Source organism: Conger conger, chromosome 7, assembly GCF_963514075.1.
Source record: "Conger conger chromosome 7, fConCon1.1, whole genome shotgun sequence".
In the NCBI taxonomy this organism is placed as follows: Eukaryota; Metazoa; Chordata; class Actinopteri; order Anguilliformes; family Congridae; genus Conger; species Conger conger.
In genome coordinates, this window is record NC_083766.1 from 21,889,071 (window position 1) to 21,906,332 (window position 17,262).

General features: G+C 44.4%; 1 protein-coding gene across 1 annotated transcript in view; it reads right to left on the reverse strand.

The window, feature by feature from the left end:
- Positions 1-954: 954 nt before the first annotated feature.
- Positions 955-17,262, reverse strand: part of LOC133132698 (bifunctional heparan sulfate N-deacetylase/N-sulfotransferase 1-like) — an 88,761-nt gene continuing 72,453 nt past the window's right edge. Inside the window, exons 10-16 of the mRNA XM_061248339.1 lie at positions 11,442-11,538; positions 9,898-10,021; positions 9,302-9,476; positions 8,207-8,377; positions 7,950-8,059; positions 7,147-7,249; positions 955-6,500 (exon numbers count right to left, since the gene is read on the reverse strand). Coding sequence (XP_061104323.1) covers positions 6,381-6,500; positions 7,147-7,249; positions 7,950-8,059; positions 8,207-8,377; positions 9,302-9,476; positions 9,898-10,021; positions 11,442-11,538 — 900 coding nt within the window. The 3' untranslated portion in view covers positions 955-6,380. The remainder of the gene's footprint in view (positions 6,501-7,146; positions 7,250-7,949; positions 8,060-8,206; positions 8,378-9,301; positions 9,477-9,897; positions 10,022-11,441; positions 11,539-17,262) is intronic.

Below are 17,262 nucleotides of genomic sequence, written 5' to 3' on the forward strand. Positions count from 1 at the left end.
ACATCATTTCTTGCATTGCAGGTCGCTCTGGAAAAGAAAGTGTCAAGTGAGATCTTAAGAGTTTGTGGTTGTTGAGCCTGGGGAATGAGATGCTCCCAGCCAGCTGTAAATAAAATGACAACTACAGCCGCTTCCCATTTCACAGACAAATAAACATTATTTGAAATAAATATTAAATGATACATCTGCGATTCATAATACCCATTGCAGCCGTCAACGGGAGCGTACAGAGACGACCGTCTTTGTGCTTTTAAATTGAATCGAATGTGAAAAGCTACGTAATGGCCTCTGTCTGGCAGCACATCATGTTGTGGAGCTGAAGGGAGACTCTCTTGCGGAGACGGCCTTGTCTTTAAAGGCAATTAATGCCAGTTTTCCCCAATGTACAACAGTCACAGTGTCTGCTTCTGCCCCCATTACTTCACTCAGATGGACACATTTCTTTATCAGTAATATTAAAGTTTGTACTTCAGCCATTTTACATTGATGTACAAACCGCATGGTAATCTGAACCGTGATCTCATTTGAGCTCCGGAAATAAATTACATGACCGATGGCTTCTCCATACTCTCTTAACAAAACTGTGATAAGTATAACCAGGTGTCGTAGCACTGAGCTCAAAAGAGATCTGCACACACCTTTTGGATTAGATTGGATACCCCGGAATTAAACAGTATAACTGCAAAACTGAACAAAACTATAAGTGATACTAACTAAAAGTATAAGTGATATACTGCAGCCTTCTACTTTCCTGAATAAATCACACTTAATTTTCATTTTCTGTAAACCAAAAGTAATAGATTTTTCATCTTACCCAACTTAGCTGTATATCAAGGATATTTTAAAATAATAAATATGAAATACAATGACATGGACAACACAAACAATTCATCCTTGGTTCCATTGTCCATTTCTTGAATTGTGCAGGCCAAACATATCAATAAATCAAAGCACTAAAAAGACAGTGGCATTTTTATTTGTAAATTAAAATCACAAAAAAAGCTACACAATAATAAAAACAAAAAAATAAAACATACCAATTACAGTCTGATTGTACAGTCCATGAGATTATTACTATTCTTATTGTGGTCATTCTTTATTAATACAGGGCCACGGAAACACAAACTGGCAGTGTGGGATTGGTCAGGCGATTGAGTAGGGGGGAGTGGTCACAGGAATATGGGAGGAGCCATGAGATCTGACACAGATGGGCAGGGCCACTCTCCCAAAAGTCACATTTAGGCATTAGTTTGTAGTCCAAATACTCACAACACTGTTCTTCAGCTCTGGAACTTCTGCACACGTAACACAGTAAAGTCCCCGCATTAAACAGGGTGGTAAACACTGTTCCTAACACTAATTCCTCCCCCTCACCTCCCGCTCTAGATACCCTGAGCCCTGAAAGCTGTGCCTCTTATTGCATTGTTAAAAAGTGCATAAACTGCACACATCCAGTCATGGTCAATAACTTATAAATCAGGAAGGGGCACATTCAGAGAGAATCATCTGAAGTGAGTGTGAGAGAGAGAGAGAGCGTGTGTGCGAGTGTGTGTGCGCGCATTTACGCTCTCGTGAGAAAGTGTGTGTGTATTTACTGTATGTGTGCGGGAGAGTGATTGAGAGTCAACTGTTGAAACACAAATTAATTTGGGGGCGCCAAAACTCAGTACCTTGAATACCAGTTAGGCCAGTTAAATGGGGATTTAGAGAACTTAACCTCTCCAAAAAACCCCACTATTTATAAAGAAGCTGGGAGTACAGGCAGAAGTAAATGCATTCTCGACACCTGTAAACCAAGCAAACAGCCAGGATAAGGATCAGATGAATGACAATGCAGTGCATTTCAGCTTCAGCCAGTAGGATATGTTCTGAAGCTTCCTTTTGACAGATGTTTGTCAAGCAACCAACAAAAAAACTGCTAGCAAGAGGATAGCAGTAAGCCATTAAGGCTGGAAGATCAGACAGCACATTTAACACAGCAATTATTTCAGTAATAGAGCAAAGAGAAACTTAACTTCCAGATATTTTAATCCAAGTACTAATTTTCAAGAGGAAAAAAAAAATACTTTTAATTTCCCTTGTTCTGAATCTCGGCCCCTGGAAAATATTCCACTCCCTGATTTAGGCACCCGGAAGCAAAGCCTAATGATCAACCCATTGACAGTGTAATGCTAATTCTGCTTAAAGCTCTTCTGCTTTCCAGTGCATTTGTGGCAAACAGCGACTGACTTCACTTAACAATGGAAACATAGAGGAAAGAGGAAGTGAAACATTAATGTAGAACACTTGGGGTGGAGCCTTAAAATGTAATTTCCTTGTTCCATATACACAGTGCTATACAGCGACTTTTTTAGCCAAAAAATGTGGATGTGGGGCGAGACCTGTTGCACACAACCAGTGTACCTGTGGTACACTATATACAGGGGTCATCTCTGGACTAACATTTCACATTTACAACATTCCTCTCAGAGGGTTTTATATTTGTCCGTCTCATTTGTACGGTAAATTAAAATGGGTGAAAACCATTGTTCTCTGGTGACAAGGTAGTTTTATATTCTTTTTGCATAAGATGAGCAAACTGATGGATTGGTGGCCTGTTCAAGGTGTATTCCTGCCTCTCGCCTCATGCTTGCTGGGAAAAGCTCCGGCAGCCCCTGCGACCCTGACCTGGAATAAGCGGGTTAGATAATGATGGATGGAAGGACGATGAGCGGAAATAACTGTCGCGTTAAGAAGGTACACCGTCAGGCGTTCTGTTGAATATTTGCGCCTGTTGCACCACAAAAAATACGACGACGTCCAGCCGAGACAATGCACAGTCACGTTGATATATCATGTCGTGCGAATGTTGCTGTTCCATTTGTAGACATTAATCGTGTCATCGAAAGCATTCTGGAAAGGAAAATTTACTATACGGCGCAACTTTCCGGGGGTAGCAGGACTAACTGCTGGATAAGTTCAGAGTAAAACCCACAACCTTTCCAAAGGTGGAAGATTAACTGGAACCGTTCTTTCGGATTTTGCTCTGTGAAATTATACAGTTAACTCCGTTTTGCTGCTTTGTGATACACTCCCTGGTCTGTGAATTAATTGAAATAGCTCAGCCCAGCAGAGACGAAAGCGTTCAATTAGCTCACTATCCCCATACATGCGGAGAAGATTTGTCGGGTCTCTTAACATCGTCTCATGTCTGAAAGCACGCTGATTGCACAATCTATAGCTAAAGGTGATGCGCCATATTGAGATGGCTGTCGCTTTTAATTGAGCAAAGAGCGTTACCCAGGAGAAAGCTTCACTTACGCCTATCCCGAAGAAGTAACGCTATTGCAGCCAAGCCACGTACACCGCTTAGCAACATTCGCACGACATGTATCAACGTGAACATGGGCATTAACCAGCACACCCCCCTGTCCGGGAGTGTGTCTGCAGCGCCCGCACGGAAAGCTCTCCATCTGTCACTCTCATCACCACCGCCTCCTCAGCATTAAAACTCCTACCTCCTCCGCAGATCTGAGACACTTAGAACAGGACGGCCGTTCCTTATCTCTAAATGTCTAAAAAGATCCACTGGCACTTAATCAATAGATGCCCTCCCTGTTATAAGCCAAATCCTCTCAGATGCTTCCCTGCATTTCATATTGTAATTTTAACAATTTATCAAGGTTAATTCTTTTGGCTTTCTGCTTTTATTTCAAGGTGCGTTCAGGTTTATTTTTAAGCTTGTTATCACAAAAAAATAAAAATAAAATCACGATTAGTTTTTATTACTACAGAGGCCAGAACACTGAAGGTACTTTCCCAGACAGATTCTGTTTTTCTGAGACTGAGATGGGGGCCAACCATGCCTCAGTAGCAGAATAACAACAATCATTTTGTGTAATATCTGGTGTCTCGAAGAGTCAAATATTTGTGGCATTTCTTGGTAAAAATACAAATACTGTTTTGCGGCACAGTTAAAAAATACTTTTTTTATTCCCCGTTTGTCTAGAAAAATGAAGTTAATATAGATGAATGAATGAATGAATGAATTGCCAAATCAAAATTCTGCATTAAAAATACTGTAAATAAACACAGCTGAAGGCTGTGTTAGTAGCACACCAGCAATTGTACCAGGTTCTGCTTTTCTATGACAAGTCATTCCTAATAATAAAATAAATCATGAAAAAAATGAGCTCTTGGGCTCAGGGACTTGAGGCTTGATGTGGTCACAGTAGAAATCTTAACTTAGCAGAGACTGAAATCTAACTGACATTGTGGGACAAATAATAATAATAATAATAAAAAAAACAGTTTGGGTTTTGTCAATGAACAAAGACCAACTGAGACATCTATACTGCAGTAGAACTGAGCACTTATTTACGGAGCACTGTGGAGCTGGGTAGAAATGGTGGACTAGATGATTTTCTGGGTGAGGGAATTATTCTTCACACTTTAAATCCTCTGGGGCAACACGGAAGAAAACCGAAAACTTGGTCATGCTGGCAAAACAAACAAAAATGCGTCTTGACACGGTGACAGTACCGTAAGCCTGCAAGATTTCAAAACTACGGAGTGTCAGCATCAACTGTCCATCCGTATATCTCATATTGTGACAGGTAGAGTACGAGGTACACCTAATAAACAGTTCCCGAAAAAAGTTCCATGTTTTCTGAGACGTTACAGAAGGCATTCTCGCTAGCAGCCCTGACCAATCGGTGATCTGCTGCAGTTCTGTGCCAACTCCTTTCTGACCAACTTCACCATCACCATGGCAACAGGACTCTGAGTCGATCGGGACATGGGAAGAATTCTGAATGAAGTCATAAAAGACTCTAAGGAGTAAACTAACAAGGAAGCAATGGCACTAAACTTTGAGGATAAGCCAGTTTGAAAAGAACAACTGCTGTGCAGTCATTGTCTGACTTAATAAAATTAAATAATTTGTTTAGCTGATGCTTTTATCCAAAGCGACTTACAGTTCATTAGACTAAGCAGGGGGCAATCCCCCTGGAGCAATGTGGGGTTAAGGGCCTTGCTCAAGGGCCCAACAGCTGTGTGAATCTTATCGTGGCTACATCGGGGCTTGAACCCTAAGTCATGTACCTTAGCCACGGGGCTACAAGCGGTCCACACTTCAGTCACCCACGCAGATTTAAAATTAGGAGTCTGAATCACTTTCTCAACCACCCTGGTCTCTTCCTTCTCCTGCACTCTTGCGAGTTCATGATGAAACCTCACTAATCCAGATTACTTTGGGGAGCCAGTAATACACACAACAGGTGGTTCTTCAGTTTAAACTCATGCTTAAAAGAAGCAGTAGTAAACATTGTTCTACTGCAGAGCAATACACACTGGTATCCAAGACCAGCATCACATGGCACTACTTTAAGGCTTCAGAATACGAGAATGACATTCCAACACTGCGCGTTTTATTTCCAAAAAGTTCAAGTTGCTTTCGCCCTGAAATGTGGCGAATAAGAAAAGGGGGGTGCCATAAACAGGAGGGGCCTTGGTGCAGGTAACACTGCCGGGCTCCTGCAATACTGGGCAGGCGCTACATCTCTCAGCGTTAGCTCTCTTTGCTGTATTACCGCTTATTGATCTACTCGCTCCCGCACTTGTATCTACATGTTGCTCTCTCGCTTTCCAGTTCAAACCTCATTGCCTGCTAAGTGTTGACATTGTGCTATTGTCTCAAGATGTTTTCAATGTTAGTCATTTTAAATGTTTTGTCTCTAAAAAAAGAAAAACAGAACATACTGTAGCTATCGCAATACTCTTGAGGCTCCCTCACCTTCAAAAGGCAGCAGACAAATAAAAAGAAAGAAATAAGGTTCCAAACTAAAAAAGATAACCCTCATTGTTAAAAACAATCATCCTCATTAGTCTGGAAGAACATTCAACCCTGGCTCGTAAGCTGCTAAAGACTAGGGTACTTCATCCCTGGCACTAGCACAGAAAAACCAATCCCAATGCAAAGTGTGTGTACAGTATGTGCCAGTGTGGATTTGGGGCTGGACTAGGAGAGGGGTACATCATTAAACTTGGACCCCCCCCTGTCCCCCCCCTTCTGTCCGCTGTCCAGCTCACATTGTGCTGTGTTCCCCGCCTATGGAGGGTGCAGCTGTTCTCTGTAAAGAAGTCTCTGGCTTGCAGCCTTGCCGATTGCTTCCTGTCCCCCCCTTGTCCGTCACAGGCCTTCCGGTTGAGGAAAGGTCTCTGGGTGCCTCTGATTGGCTGAGAATAGGTCTCTGGGTGCCTATGATTGGCTCATTCCAGTCTATTGGTGCCTCTGACTGGCCGTGGGCAGAGAGGGGGGAGGGACGGGCTCCTGTCCATCAGTCTTCTCACTCCTGTTTGGGTATGGCGGTGGCCGGTGCGTCGCCTCCCCCCTGCTCCTGCTACCTGGAGTTGAGCAGCTCCTCCCGCAGCCAGCCGGGCAGGGGCTGGCCTATCCGGTACAGCAGCTTGGACAGCTCCACGTTGTGGTCCCGATAGTGCTCCTTCAGGAAGGCCCGAGACTGGGGGACCAGAGCAAACGGGTTTGAGAGAGAGGCTGTGCGTGCGTGCGTGTGTATGTATGTGTGAGACAGAGTGTGTGTGTGCGTCATGTGTCCGTGTGTGTGTGCATGCGTGACAGAGTAAGTGTGCATGTGTAAGTTGTGTGTTATATGTGTGTGTGTGTGTGTTTGTGAGAGAGTGTTTGTATTTGTGTGTGTGTGTGTGTGTGTGTGTCTGCGCGTGTTATGTGCTCGTGTGTGTGTGCATGCGTGAGAGAGTATGTGTGCGAGTGTGAGTAGTGTGTTATATGCGTGTTTGTGTGTGTGTGTATGTGTGTTATGTGTGTGAGTGAGAGAGAGAAAGAGCGTGTTTGTGAGTGTGTGCGGGCTGCTTGTATAAGGAATGCGTGTTGTGAGGTTGTGTGGTGTGTGTGCTATAGATTAGAACCTGGTGTTGATTAGTGTTGCTTATTTACTGTTGTATTACTGAAGTGTGTGTGGTACTGACATTCTATGTGGTAGAGACCAACCTAACATGACAGCTAGGTCAAAGTGATATTAGCCAAACATTTTCAGTCACATTTTATTAATAGTACCAAAATTAAGTGTGGAGCCATTTCTAGCTCAATGGTGTAACGGTGGTGCAAGACGGGCAGGTGAAGCTTACGTCAGAGTCCATGTCGGGATACTTCCTTCCTTTACTCTTCCCGAGACACTTGGTCTTGCCCCCGTCCAGCAGCTGACACCAGAAGCCTTTCTTCGGGTCAAACCTGGAGGGGGAGATAGCCGATTCAGTACACCGCAAAAAATGTCCTGTAATGAGACTTAACATCTCATTTTTTTCTCTCAAGCAGAAAATATTAGCTTGCATTAAGTTACTGTTTGCTTGACAAGAGCAATTTTCTTAGACCACTCGCAAATCTTTAAATGAGTCAAACTGCCACACCTAATTAACATTTTTGTCTGATTTAGCAAACAAGTAATAGAAATAAGACTTGAATATAAGACTAAAGTCCTTGTTGAGATTGACTTATTTGTTTTTGGCACCGTGTTCATTCTGATACATTTCCACAGGGGGGACGCGTCAGCCGGGGAGGGGACAGACAGATGTTGTCGTCTATGAGCCGTATTAGTGATAATGACACCAGGCCCCATGAGCAGGAGAAGGGGAAGAGACGGAAAATAGAGGAGGAGAAGCGGACGGGGAGAGAAAGCGTGAAAACTGCACTACTGCTGCCAATAAAGAGGACAGACCAAGGGCACCCAGCTAATCGGTTCAGACATAGTTGATATCTCCAACAAGATCTTGAGGAACAAGACGTTCCCGTTGTTTCACTACAGAAGGTACGCAGTTAAAAGTGATTTTCCTTCAGGTTTCTTATAAGCCATTGTGCTTTCTTATAAGTCTTGCCTGTGCCATTTCGAGCCATCGTTTCCAGTGTTTTGCGGATTTTAAAACCTGACACTCACGCAAGGATCTTGTGGTAGTTGACCGTGTTGACGAGACCCAGAAACTTCTGGATCTTATCCATCACTGCGGCAGGTTCTGTTCTCAACATCTGCCCATCCAGAACCAGAACCTTTGAAGCATGAGATCAAAGCATTTTATTCAGTGTCACACGAACACTCAGTGAAACAGAAGCACACCTCCATACACCTCCACACACACAAAGACACACAAAGACACACAAAAAGACACACGCAAACACACACGCAAACACACACACCTGACTGGGGTGGTAGTGGCTGAGCCAGCGGTCCATGTGTGTGCTGTACCAGCCTGGTACCAGGCAGCGGTTCTGTAGAACCCGCAGTTTGAGCGGTGCATTGTGGGTAGCCGTGATGACCTCGTGAAAGGTGTACCTCAGAGCCAGCGGGTCGTCATGGGCACGCTGGTGCTGTGGAGGATGACAAATGCAAAATGTTTTATCAATAAACCAAACTGAATTGGCAAAGATCAGTGGGTATGCAACAGAGTGGAACTGGCGTGTAAAGGAGTTGAGTCACTGCTGGGCATAAGACCGTATGAGTAACTGGTCTAAGTGTGAGTTATTGCTCGGTGTAAGATTGAGTCACTGTTTGGTATGATATAAGTCACTGTTGGGTATCAGGTTGACCGAGAAACTGTTTGGTATAAGATTGTGTGAGTCACTGTTTGGTATAAGATTGTGTGAGTCACTTTTTGGCATAAGATTGTGTGAGTCACTGTTTGGTATAAGATTGTGTGAATCACTGTTCGGTATACGATTGCGTGAGTCACTGTTCGGTATAGGATTGTGTGAGTCACTGTTCGGCATAAGATTGTTTCAGTCACTGCTCGGCATAAGATTGTGTGAGTCACTGTTCGGTATAAGATTGTGTGAGTCACTGTTCGGCATAAGATTGTGTGAGTCACTGTTTGGTATAAGATTGTGTGAGTCAGTGTTTGGTATAAGATTGTGTGAGTCTCTGTTCGGCATAAGATTGTGTGAGTCACTGTTCGGCATAAGACTGTGTGAGTCACTGCTCAGCATAAGATTGTGTGAGTCACTGTTCGGTATAAGATTGTGTGAGTCACTGTTCGGTATACGATTGTGTGAGTCACTGTTCAGCATAAGATTGTGTGAGTCACTGTTCGGTATAAGATTGTGTGAGTCAGTGTTTGGTATAAGATTGTGTGAGTCTCTGTTCAGTATATGATTGTGTGAGTCACTGTTTGGTATAAAATTGTGTGAATCACTGTTTGGTATAAGATTGTGTGAGTCACGGTTGGGTATAAGATTGTGTGAGTCACTGCTCAGTATGACGTGCTGTGGGTAACAACGGGACTGGTGGTGCCTCACCTGGTACCAGGAGTAGGCCCGGTCAGCTGGGTTGATCAGGATGGTTATGATTTTGGCTTTGGGTAGGAGAGCTGCTGCCCGTCGTGCCGCAACCTCGGAGTCAAAGTAGTTGGCGCTCTTCTCAAAGTAGAAATCTGAGCTGGTGTTGGAGGGCAGGGGGAAATACTCCATGTACCTGTAGGACACACACAAGCAGTCATACGCACATATGCACATACAGCCAGTCCAGTCCGTCTGTGTAGCAGAGCTGCTACAAAGGGATCTATACTGCCAGGAGATGGCGCTGTGTTGCATCTGTCTGCTCTGGGGGTGCATAGTATATATTCAGAAACGTAGGTGTGTGGGGCGTCTTCTAAATAAAAAGATGAAACGGGAGTGCAAATACTAACAAAATGGAAGCAGCCATATTGTATGGTTGAGTACTGTTTAAAGGTACAAACTAAAGGTCATTTGGGACTGCTAACGGTCAAGAGAGGAATTGCAGCAACAAACACCCTCAAAGCACAATTCTTTTTAATCGCTCCACCTTCCCTGTGAACGTGCTGATGTTGAAACCCCTTCCACACCATTGGCTGTGGCAATTAGAACCAACATACCAGTCAATTCCTCTGTGGTAGTTGTGGCCGTTGAAGAACTGGATCTCCTCAAAGGTCTCCTTGCTGGGGTAGTTGCTGGTCAGGTCGGGGTGCATGCCCAGGAAGAGATACAGGGCTGTCGTACCTGTGCAGAGTTCAGGTGGAAAGCCCAGGGGTCAGAAAATAAAAGTCCTCTCAGGTGCTTCTTCCACCCACCTGATAGCTCAGCAAGCTGATTTCACTCATCATTACTACCTCCCGGCTGAAGAGCTGTGTTAATGAGCAAATACAGGTGGAGTGGAACAAAAAGTTCAATTCAATATACATTAATTTGTATAGAACTTTTACAGAAGACCATCGAGGAGCCCATTTGAAAAGTTCTCCCAGAGTTAATCCACTGACATGCAGATGGAGTGACAGATTTTACATTACATGAGCGTTATTTAGTGGATGCTTTTATCCAGGCGGCATGGTGCATGGTGCAGTGGGTAGCACTGCCGCCTCACAGCAAGGAGGTCCCGGGTTCGAATCCCGGTCGGCCGGGGCCTCTCTGTGTGGAGTTTGCATTTTCTCCCTGTGTTCGTGTGGGTTTCCTCCGTGTACTCCGGTTTCCTCCCACATTCCAAAGACATGCAGGTTAGGCTGATTGGACAGTCTAAATTGCCCGTGGGTATGAGTGTGTGAGTGAATGGTGTGTATGCCCTGCGGTGGACTGGTGACCTGTCCGGGGTGTATTCCTGCCTTTCGCCCAATGTATTCTGGGATAGGCTCCAGCCCCCCTGCGACCCTGTTCAGGATAATTGGGTTCAGATAATGGATGGATGGATGGAAGCTTTTATCCAAAGCGACTTACAATTGATTAGACTAAGCAAGGGACAATCCCCCCTGGAGCAATGTGGGGTTAAGGGCCTTGCTCCAGGGGCCCAACACCTGCACATGGCTTATCGTGGCTACACTAACCTTCAGGGTCCCAGTCGTGCAGCTTAGCCACTAGGCTACATGCTGCCCCCCAAGTACAGATGAAATTGGGCAGATAAAGGGCGCTAACGATAATAGTGCAACAATGTTACTGCAGATGCTATACAGATTTGAAGCGGGGCAGAAGCCACATGTAGCTAACAGCAACAGATCGTTGAGAATTCCATAGTGGCAAAGGAAAAAGGTTTGAGCCGAGCGCTGTAATTCAGTTTTTAATGAACGGATTAACAGTCAATCGGGGAATCTCGCTCCCTCAAGAATCTCTTTCAGTATTTTAATTACCCGATGCAACGCAGTTGGAAATCCCATTTACTCTCAAGCTGTCAAGGTTAAGTAGAGACAGACTGTCTGCCTCCCCCTCTTTTTCAGGATTAAATAAAAATCAATGAAAATGTGTGCAGAACACACTGTTGAAAATGTCCGGGAATGATTCGCACAGCTACACACAATCTATCCACCACCGCACATTCAGTTCCCTCTTCAGACCTCAACCGAGCATGCCCAGAAAGCAAACATCTGGGACACTGTCACTGAGGGACTGCGTATGACTGGCTGTCGCCATGGTGACTCCTGGAGCTCCGCCTTACCGGTCTTCTGTGGACCAATGATGAGTAGCTTGGGGAAACGGTCACATGTCTTCTCTTTGGACCAGATGTCTTTGTGCCTTTTGTCCTCGCAGGGGTCCTGTGGAACAGAGGGGTCAGAGAAGGAGAAGAGTTGGTAGGAGATGCCTATTGGAGCTGAACTCCGTGCCCTCGACTTTATTAGATGCACTAATGCAGAGCGCATGAACACAAAAACTTAAACACAAACACATTAGGTGGATATTGCATATGAACTAATGTGGAACACCTTTCATACGGACCACGTTGGTAGGAAACGCACACAGGCACATGCACGCACACGAGCACACACACAAATACTTGCTTAAGAGGTCACAAAATGTCCAGCGGGTACCTCAAAAAAAATTCCTCCATGACAAATGCTCAGGCCCAGGGAAAATGTGTTATTTTCCTAAAATTGGCAAACATCAGTGGGCCATTAATCCTGCCCCAAATCAGTCCTGGATGTGTTCACTGCCAATGGTTGGAAATAATAACTTTTACCAACAGGGGGCAGCAGTGTGCTTCAGGCGAGGGTAGAGGAGGGGGTTAAAGTTCAGGGGAACGTTCAGAGAGAGGACGCACCGGTGCCTCAGATATGTCCTGTAATTACACTTTATAAACGCCGTTCAGAGGAACTGTCGTGCTCATTACACATAATTACTCTCAGTAGAAGACCTTACTGAGGACTGCATGCAGCTGCTAACCTGCTCGCTAATGACTGAAACAGCTGGGTGATTCAGAGCTGGAGTGCAGCACAGGGTAGCAAAACATACAGGACTGAAACAATTCCCATCCACTTCCCTCAGTCCACTCCCAAATACCACTCTGAACCATCGCTGCAGCAGATTGTACTGTTTTTATTAAAGATCTCATCAGCAGTCAGGATGAATATCGTAGGTTCGTTTTTCACATTTCAGAAGTTTTGACTCAAGTATTTCTGAGACCTTATTACCCAATTATAACGTCTGCTTGGAGCCCATTCACTTTGGTATCTTTGAAGCTCAATATCTTGGAACTAGAACCTTGTGATTCCACAGTCACTACTAGCGACTATAACAAAGTGCTTACGTATGAAACCTATGTATAATGAACAGTGTCTAGGGAGAGCAACTCCTGGAAAAGCATAAACTGTATGCATGGCTCTATCTAATCTCCATTTTGTAAACCCTAAGGTGAGGAACACCTTTCTGCTGACACAACTCAATAAAATGAATGGAATGAAATCTAGGTAAATGTCACTGGGGGGGGGGGCCTTATGAGATATGAATGCACTATTGGTCTCCATTTTAAGACCGGGTCCAGTCTGTTAATAAGCAAGTGATGTTGTTTGTGCCGTCAATTCTCGAGAGAACGAGTCGAATGCACATTCAGAGCCACACATTGCCAATAAAACACTGGATTTCCTGCATGTCTCATTAACACTGTAGGTAGGTATATGTTTTTGCATAAAATTAAGGTGTAAAAGCTATCCAAAGAAAATTATGAAACTACCTAGTAAGCAATTTATTTTTTGTTTTTTCATTAAAAATAAACACTGCTATTTATTTTACTGCAGAGGGGGTGGGATTTCTACAACTTCTTCCAGTGGTGTGAATGTAACGGTTGTTGAGCTACATTAATGTTTCTGCTTTCAACTGAATGTCTTTGTTGTCAGCCCATTCACTGGCAGTTAGAGAAACCCTGCTGGACACCAAGAGCACCGGTTCAAAAGGCCAGCTAGTGCGCCAACCTTCCCACAATGCACTGTTCTTCTGTATTTGTAAAGAAGGGCCTCAGCCATTTTCACGGCAAATATCAGGAAACAAATGGGAAACAAATGATTAAGATCTGTTAATTTACCATTCAATTTTTTCAAGTAGAGATTCCCTTCAAACTCAAAACTACCCATTTTGATTTATTAAACAAGTGTGGCAATGATTTGAATTCAGTGAAATATATTCCCCAAGCTTTCTCCCAATTGCTTCTCATGCTTCAACACTCTTTCTCTATGCCACGGTAAAGAATGTAGGCTAAACACCAATACACGGTTCAATTTGGGAAAGTCAATGTAATCATTACTTGCTATTATTTCAAAGGTAGAATGAATCACTCATTTTGCACTCTTGTCTGCTTTGAGCTCAATATGTAATAAAGGCTGGCAAATGAGCGTTGGAAAAATCAATGTTTTTCCTTAAATTAGTTTTTAAACTTCAGGATCTGTGAAGATGAGACTGTGGTTAACATACCCTGACTTCAAACACACAGAGAAACAAGCACATTTAGTCACAAACATTAACATGAGAGAATGTTTCATAATTTGTTTATAACTTTGCGATGGAAAAAAAAACCGAATAAATAATAAAATAAATATACTAATACTAATAAATACTAATAAAAAAATTGACGTTGTATACAATTTGGAGAAAGTGCATGAGGTCATGAAATGCACAAGCAACCGTCTCTGGTCATGGTAAACAATCAAGATGGCCGCAACTTCTCAGTGTACGGTTGATGAAGAACGGCACATTTCGGCTCCATCTGGGCCCCCTCGTTAAAAGCGATTACTTGAGCCCTTCGGCGCTGTGACAGACCCCCCCTGAGCGATCTTGGCAAGGGAAGGACACTTGGCGGAACGAAACACAGCCCCTAGTTCTCAATAAATAGTAGAGCTCTGTGAGGAAGTAGCAAGTTGGGGGAACATCACTCTGGGATTTCAGTGTGAGGACACATGAAGGTCGACCTGAATTTGTTCCAAGGTGACAGCCCTGACCTCCAAATCTCCCCCATTCTGATGAGACATCTGCATCGCGACATGGCTCCTGTCTCCAACGGTCCGATTATGTGATCCGGTTAATGCAATAATAATAATAATTAACTCCTGTCACACAGCATGATGTGTTTCAATTACGACAGGGCAGGCAAGAAAAATAGCTAATATGATAAAACTTAAAAAGGTCATTAAAACAATTCCGCTCATTTAGATAAATATGCATGCCAAATTCTATTCCCTCTTCGCACAAACTTTTAATGTGTACCTTGCTGTTCTCCTAGTGAACTCCCAGAATGGGAAAAAAAAAAAGAAAAAAAAAAAAGACAGGGACTGGCAGCCCCTTTCTGTGAGACAAAGCCCGCCTTTTCAAGTAATTATCACCGCACCGCAGGACACAAACAGACTGAACCAGTCTCTCTCTCAGACACACACACACACACACACACACACACACACACACACACACACACACACACACGCGTGCGCATACACATACACACATACAGTCACACAAACATACACAGACTGAACCGGTCTCTCTCTCAGACACGCACGCACGCACGCACGCACGCACGCACGCACACACATACAGTCACACAAACATACACAAGCAGACTGAACCAGTCTGACACAGACATGCACACACGCGCACACATATACTAAACACACAAACCGCACACACAGTCACAAAATTACACACACAGACCCAACAGGCAAGTAAGCATGCATGCATGCGCACAGTCACACAAACAGACACACACACCCCATGTCAAACTCTTCCAAACACTTGTGCTTTCATACACCCACAGACAGACCGACAGAAATATGCACAGCCCAAGACAATGGAACAGACCGAACAAAAAAACAAACACGCAGACAGTCAGGCAGAAAGCCTTGTCCTCGTTTGTGACGAGAGCGTTAGAGAACATTACATTAATTACACTCCAGCAGATGCTCCTTTTTCTGCCGTAATTAACAAGGCGCTTAGTTAAAACAACGAGGCTTTAATTTCCGTTAGAGTCCATGGAAACGGCTTAGACGAGTCTGTGTGGAGCCGAGAGGATGGAGGGGTATTGTACTCAAGCTATTCTGCCCGCACCTCTCTCTCTGGCTAACCCCAGCTAAACCCCCAGCTAAGGCAGTCCTTTTCATGCTCTGGAACTCGATGGAGCCCTGCAAAATGGTAAATGGTGCATTTATATAGCGCCTTTATCCAGCAGATGTACAATTGATGCTTCTCATCCACCCATTCATACAGAAACTCACGCACCAACAGCGATCGGCTGCCATGCAAGGCATAAACCAGCTTGTCAGGAGCACATAGGGGTTAGGTGTCTTGCTCAGGGACACTTCGACACACCCGGGGCGGATTCGAACTGGCAACCCCCTGACGGCCAGACAGATGCTCTGACTGCCTGAGCCAATGTCGCCCCAGCAGCACTGGGTTTGTTAGTACATGGCTGGGATACCGCCTCGCGGCTAAGGTGCTTGACTAGGACATGGAAGGCCAGTGGCTGAAGCACCAGTGTAGGCCCAAGACCAGTGCAGGTGTTGGGCTGTCATGCAAGGCCCCAGGGAGAAATGGCCCCTGCTTAGTCTAATGAACTATTAGGGTTTCATTTGATAAAAGTGTCAGAGAAATAACTGTAATGTAAATATTTGCAGTGAGGGGGCAGCATTCCCGTGGGACCAAGCAGGAAAATCGATATTCCGTTTGTAGCGACAGGGAAGCTAGGCTATGGGAGAGACTGACTTTTGGATGAGCCGGTCATGCGAGCTCCTGACTCACTGTGGCCATTAATGATCCCACGGATATTTGAGCACTGACTTGGCAGCTCCCCGGAGTCCTGGCAAAATACCCAGCCTGCCCCTGTCTTCCTGGGAGTCTAATGACAACCTGGTGCAACTGCTGGCTAAATTATGCCATCCCCTCCATTGTGGCAGATGTAAGAGTTCTGGGATAAATAGTAGGATATCCATCCTTCCATCCATCCATTTAGACAAATGATGTATTTGAGCATAAGTAAACCTGAGTGGAATCACTTGAAATTTGAAAGACCTCAGAAATATTGCTTGGGCGGGGTGGAAAAGTTGGGAAATGGATTAAGAGAAGATATGATAATGGGAGATGGAAACAGCTTTCAAAGAAATGATGACTGATGGGGGCCGAAGTCACATTCTCCTGTGCCAAAAACGGGGAGCAGGCCACAGCTGCCACTCTTTTGATGACATAATAAAAAGAATATTCTCTCCCTCCTCAGAATATTCACATAACAGTTGTTGATGGAAACACATTATGGGCCAGCTTTATGGACACAGATTAAGCTTGGATTAAGTCTTGGACTAAAATGAGTTTTCTATGGAGAATCTCCATTGAGAATTGAATTTAGTCTAGGACTATGCTAAATCTACGTCTGTGAAACCGGACCATTGATTTACATTTTCTTTTCCCGGCTTTGCATAAGTTCGCTTAGTTTTTGCGAAACATTTGGTCTGAAACTTTAATGAATGACTGCTGTGAATTAGCAAAGCAGATGCTAGCCCCAGTTTGACTGCAGAGATTGTGAAAGGCTGTATGACAGAGTCTATGTAAATGCAATCCATCATCACCGACCCCTCCTCTGAAACGAATCTTCAACATTATACAGCCCCTACATTATTTACGGAAATGGTGGTGCGTGCTACATGCATGAACGCCAAAGCAACGCACAGGGCCATCACGGTGAACTAGTGACCCATGCGCGGTGGGAACGGTAAGAACCAGGCCGCGTGTGTCTGTGTCTGTGTCTGTGTCTGTGTCTGTGTCTGTGTCTGTGTCTGTGTCTGTGCGCATGTGTGTGTGTGTGTGCGCGTGTGCGTGTAACGGCAAGCAACACGCTATTATACACAGGGCACACAGTGCTCTTGCAACCAAATAGAGATCACTATTTAGATAATTGACTGTCTCATGACCATCTATCATGCCAACAAAACACTTAAAAGGATATATCAAGTATCCTACAGGTGTACAAGTGATGCCTACCAACAAATTCTAAGAGGAGCATTAGCTTGCAT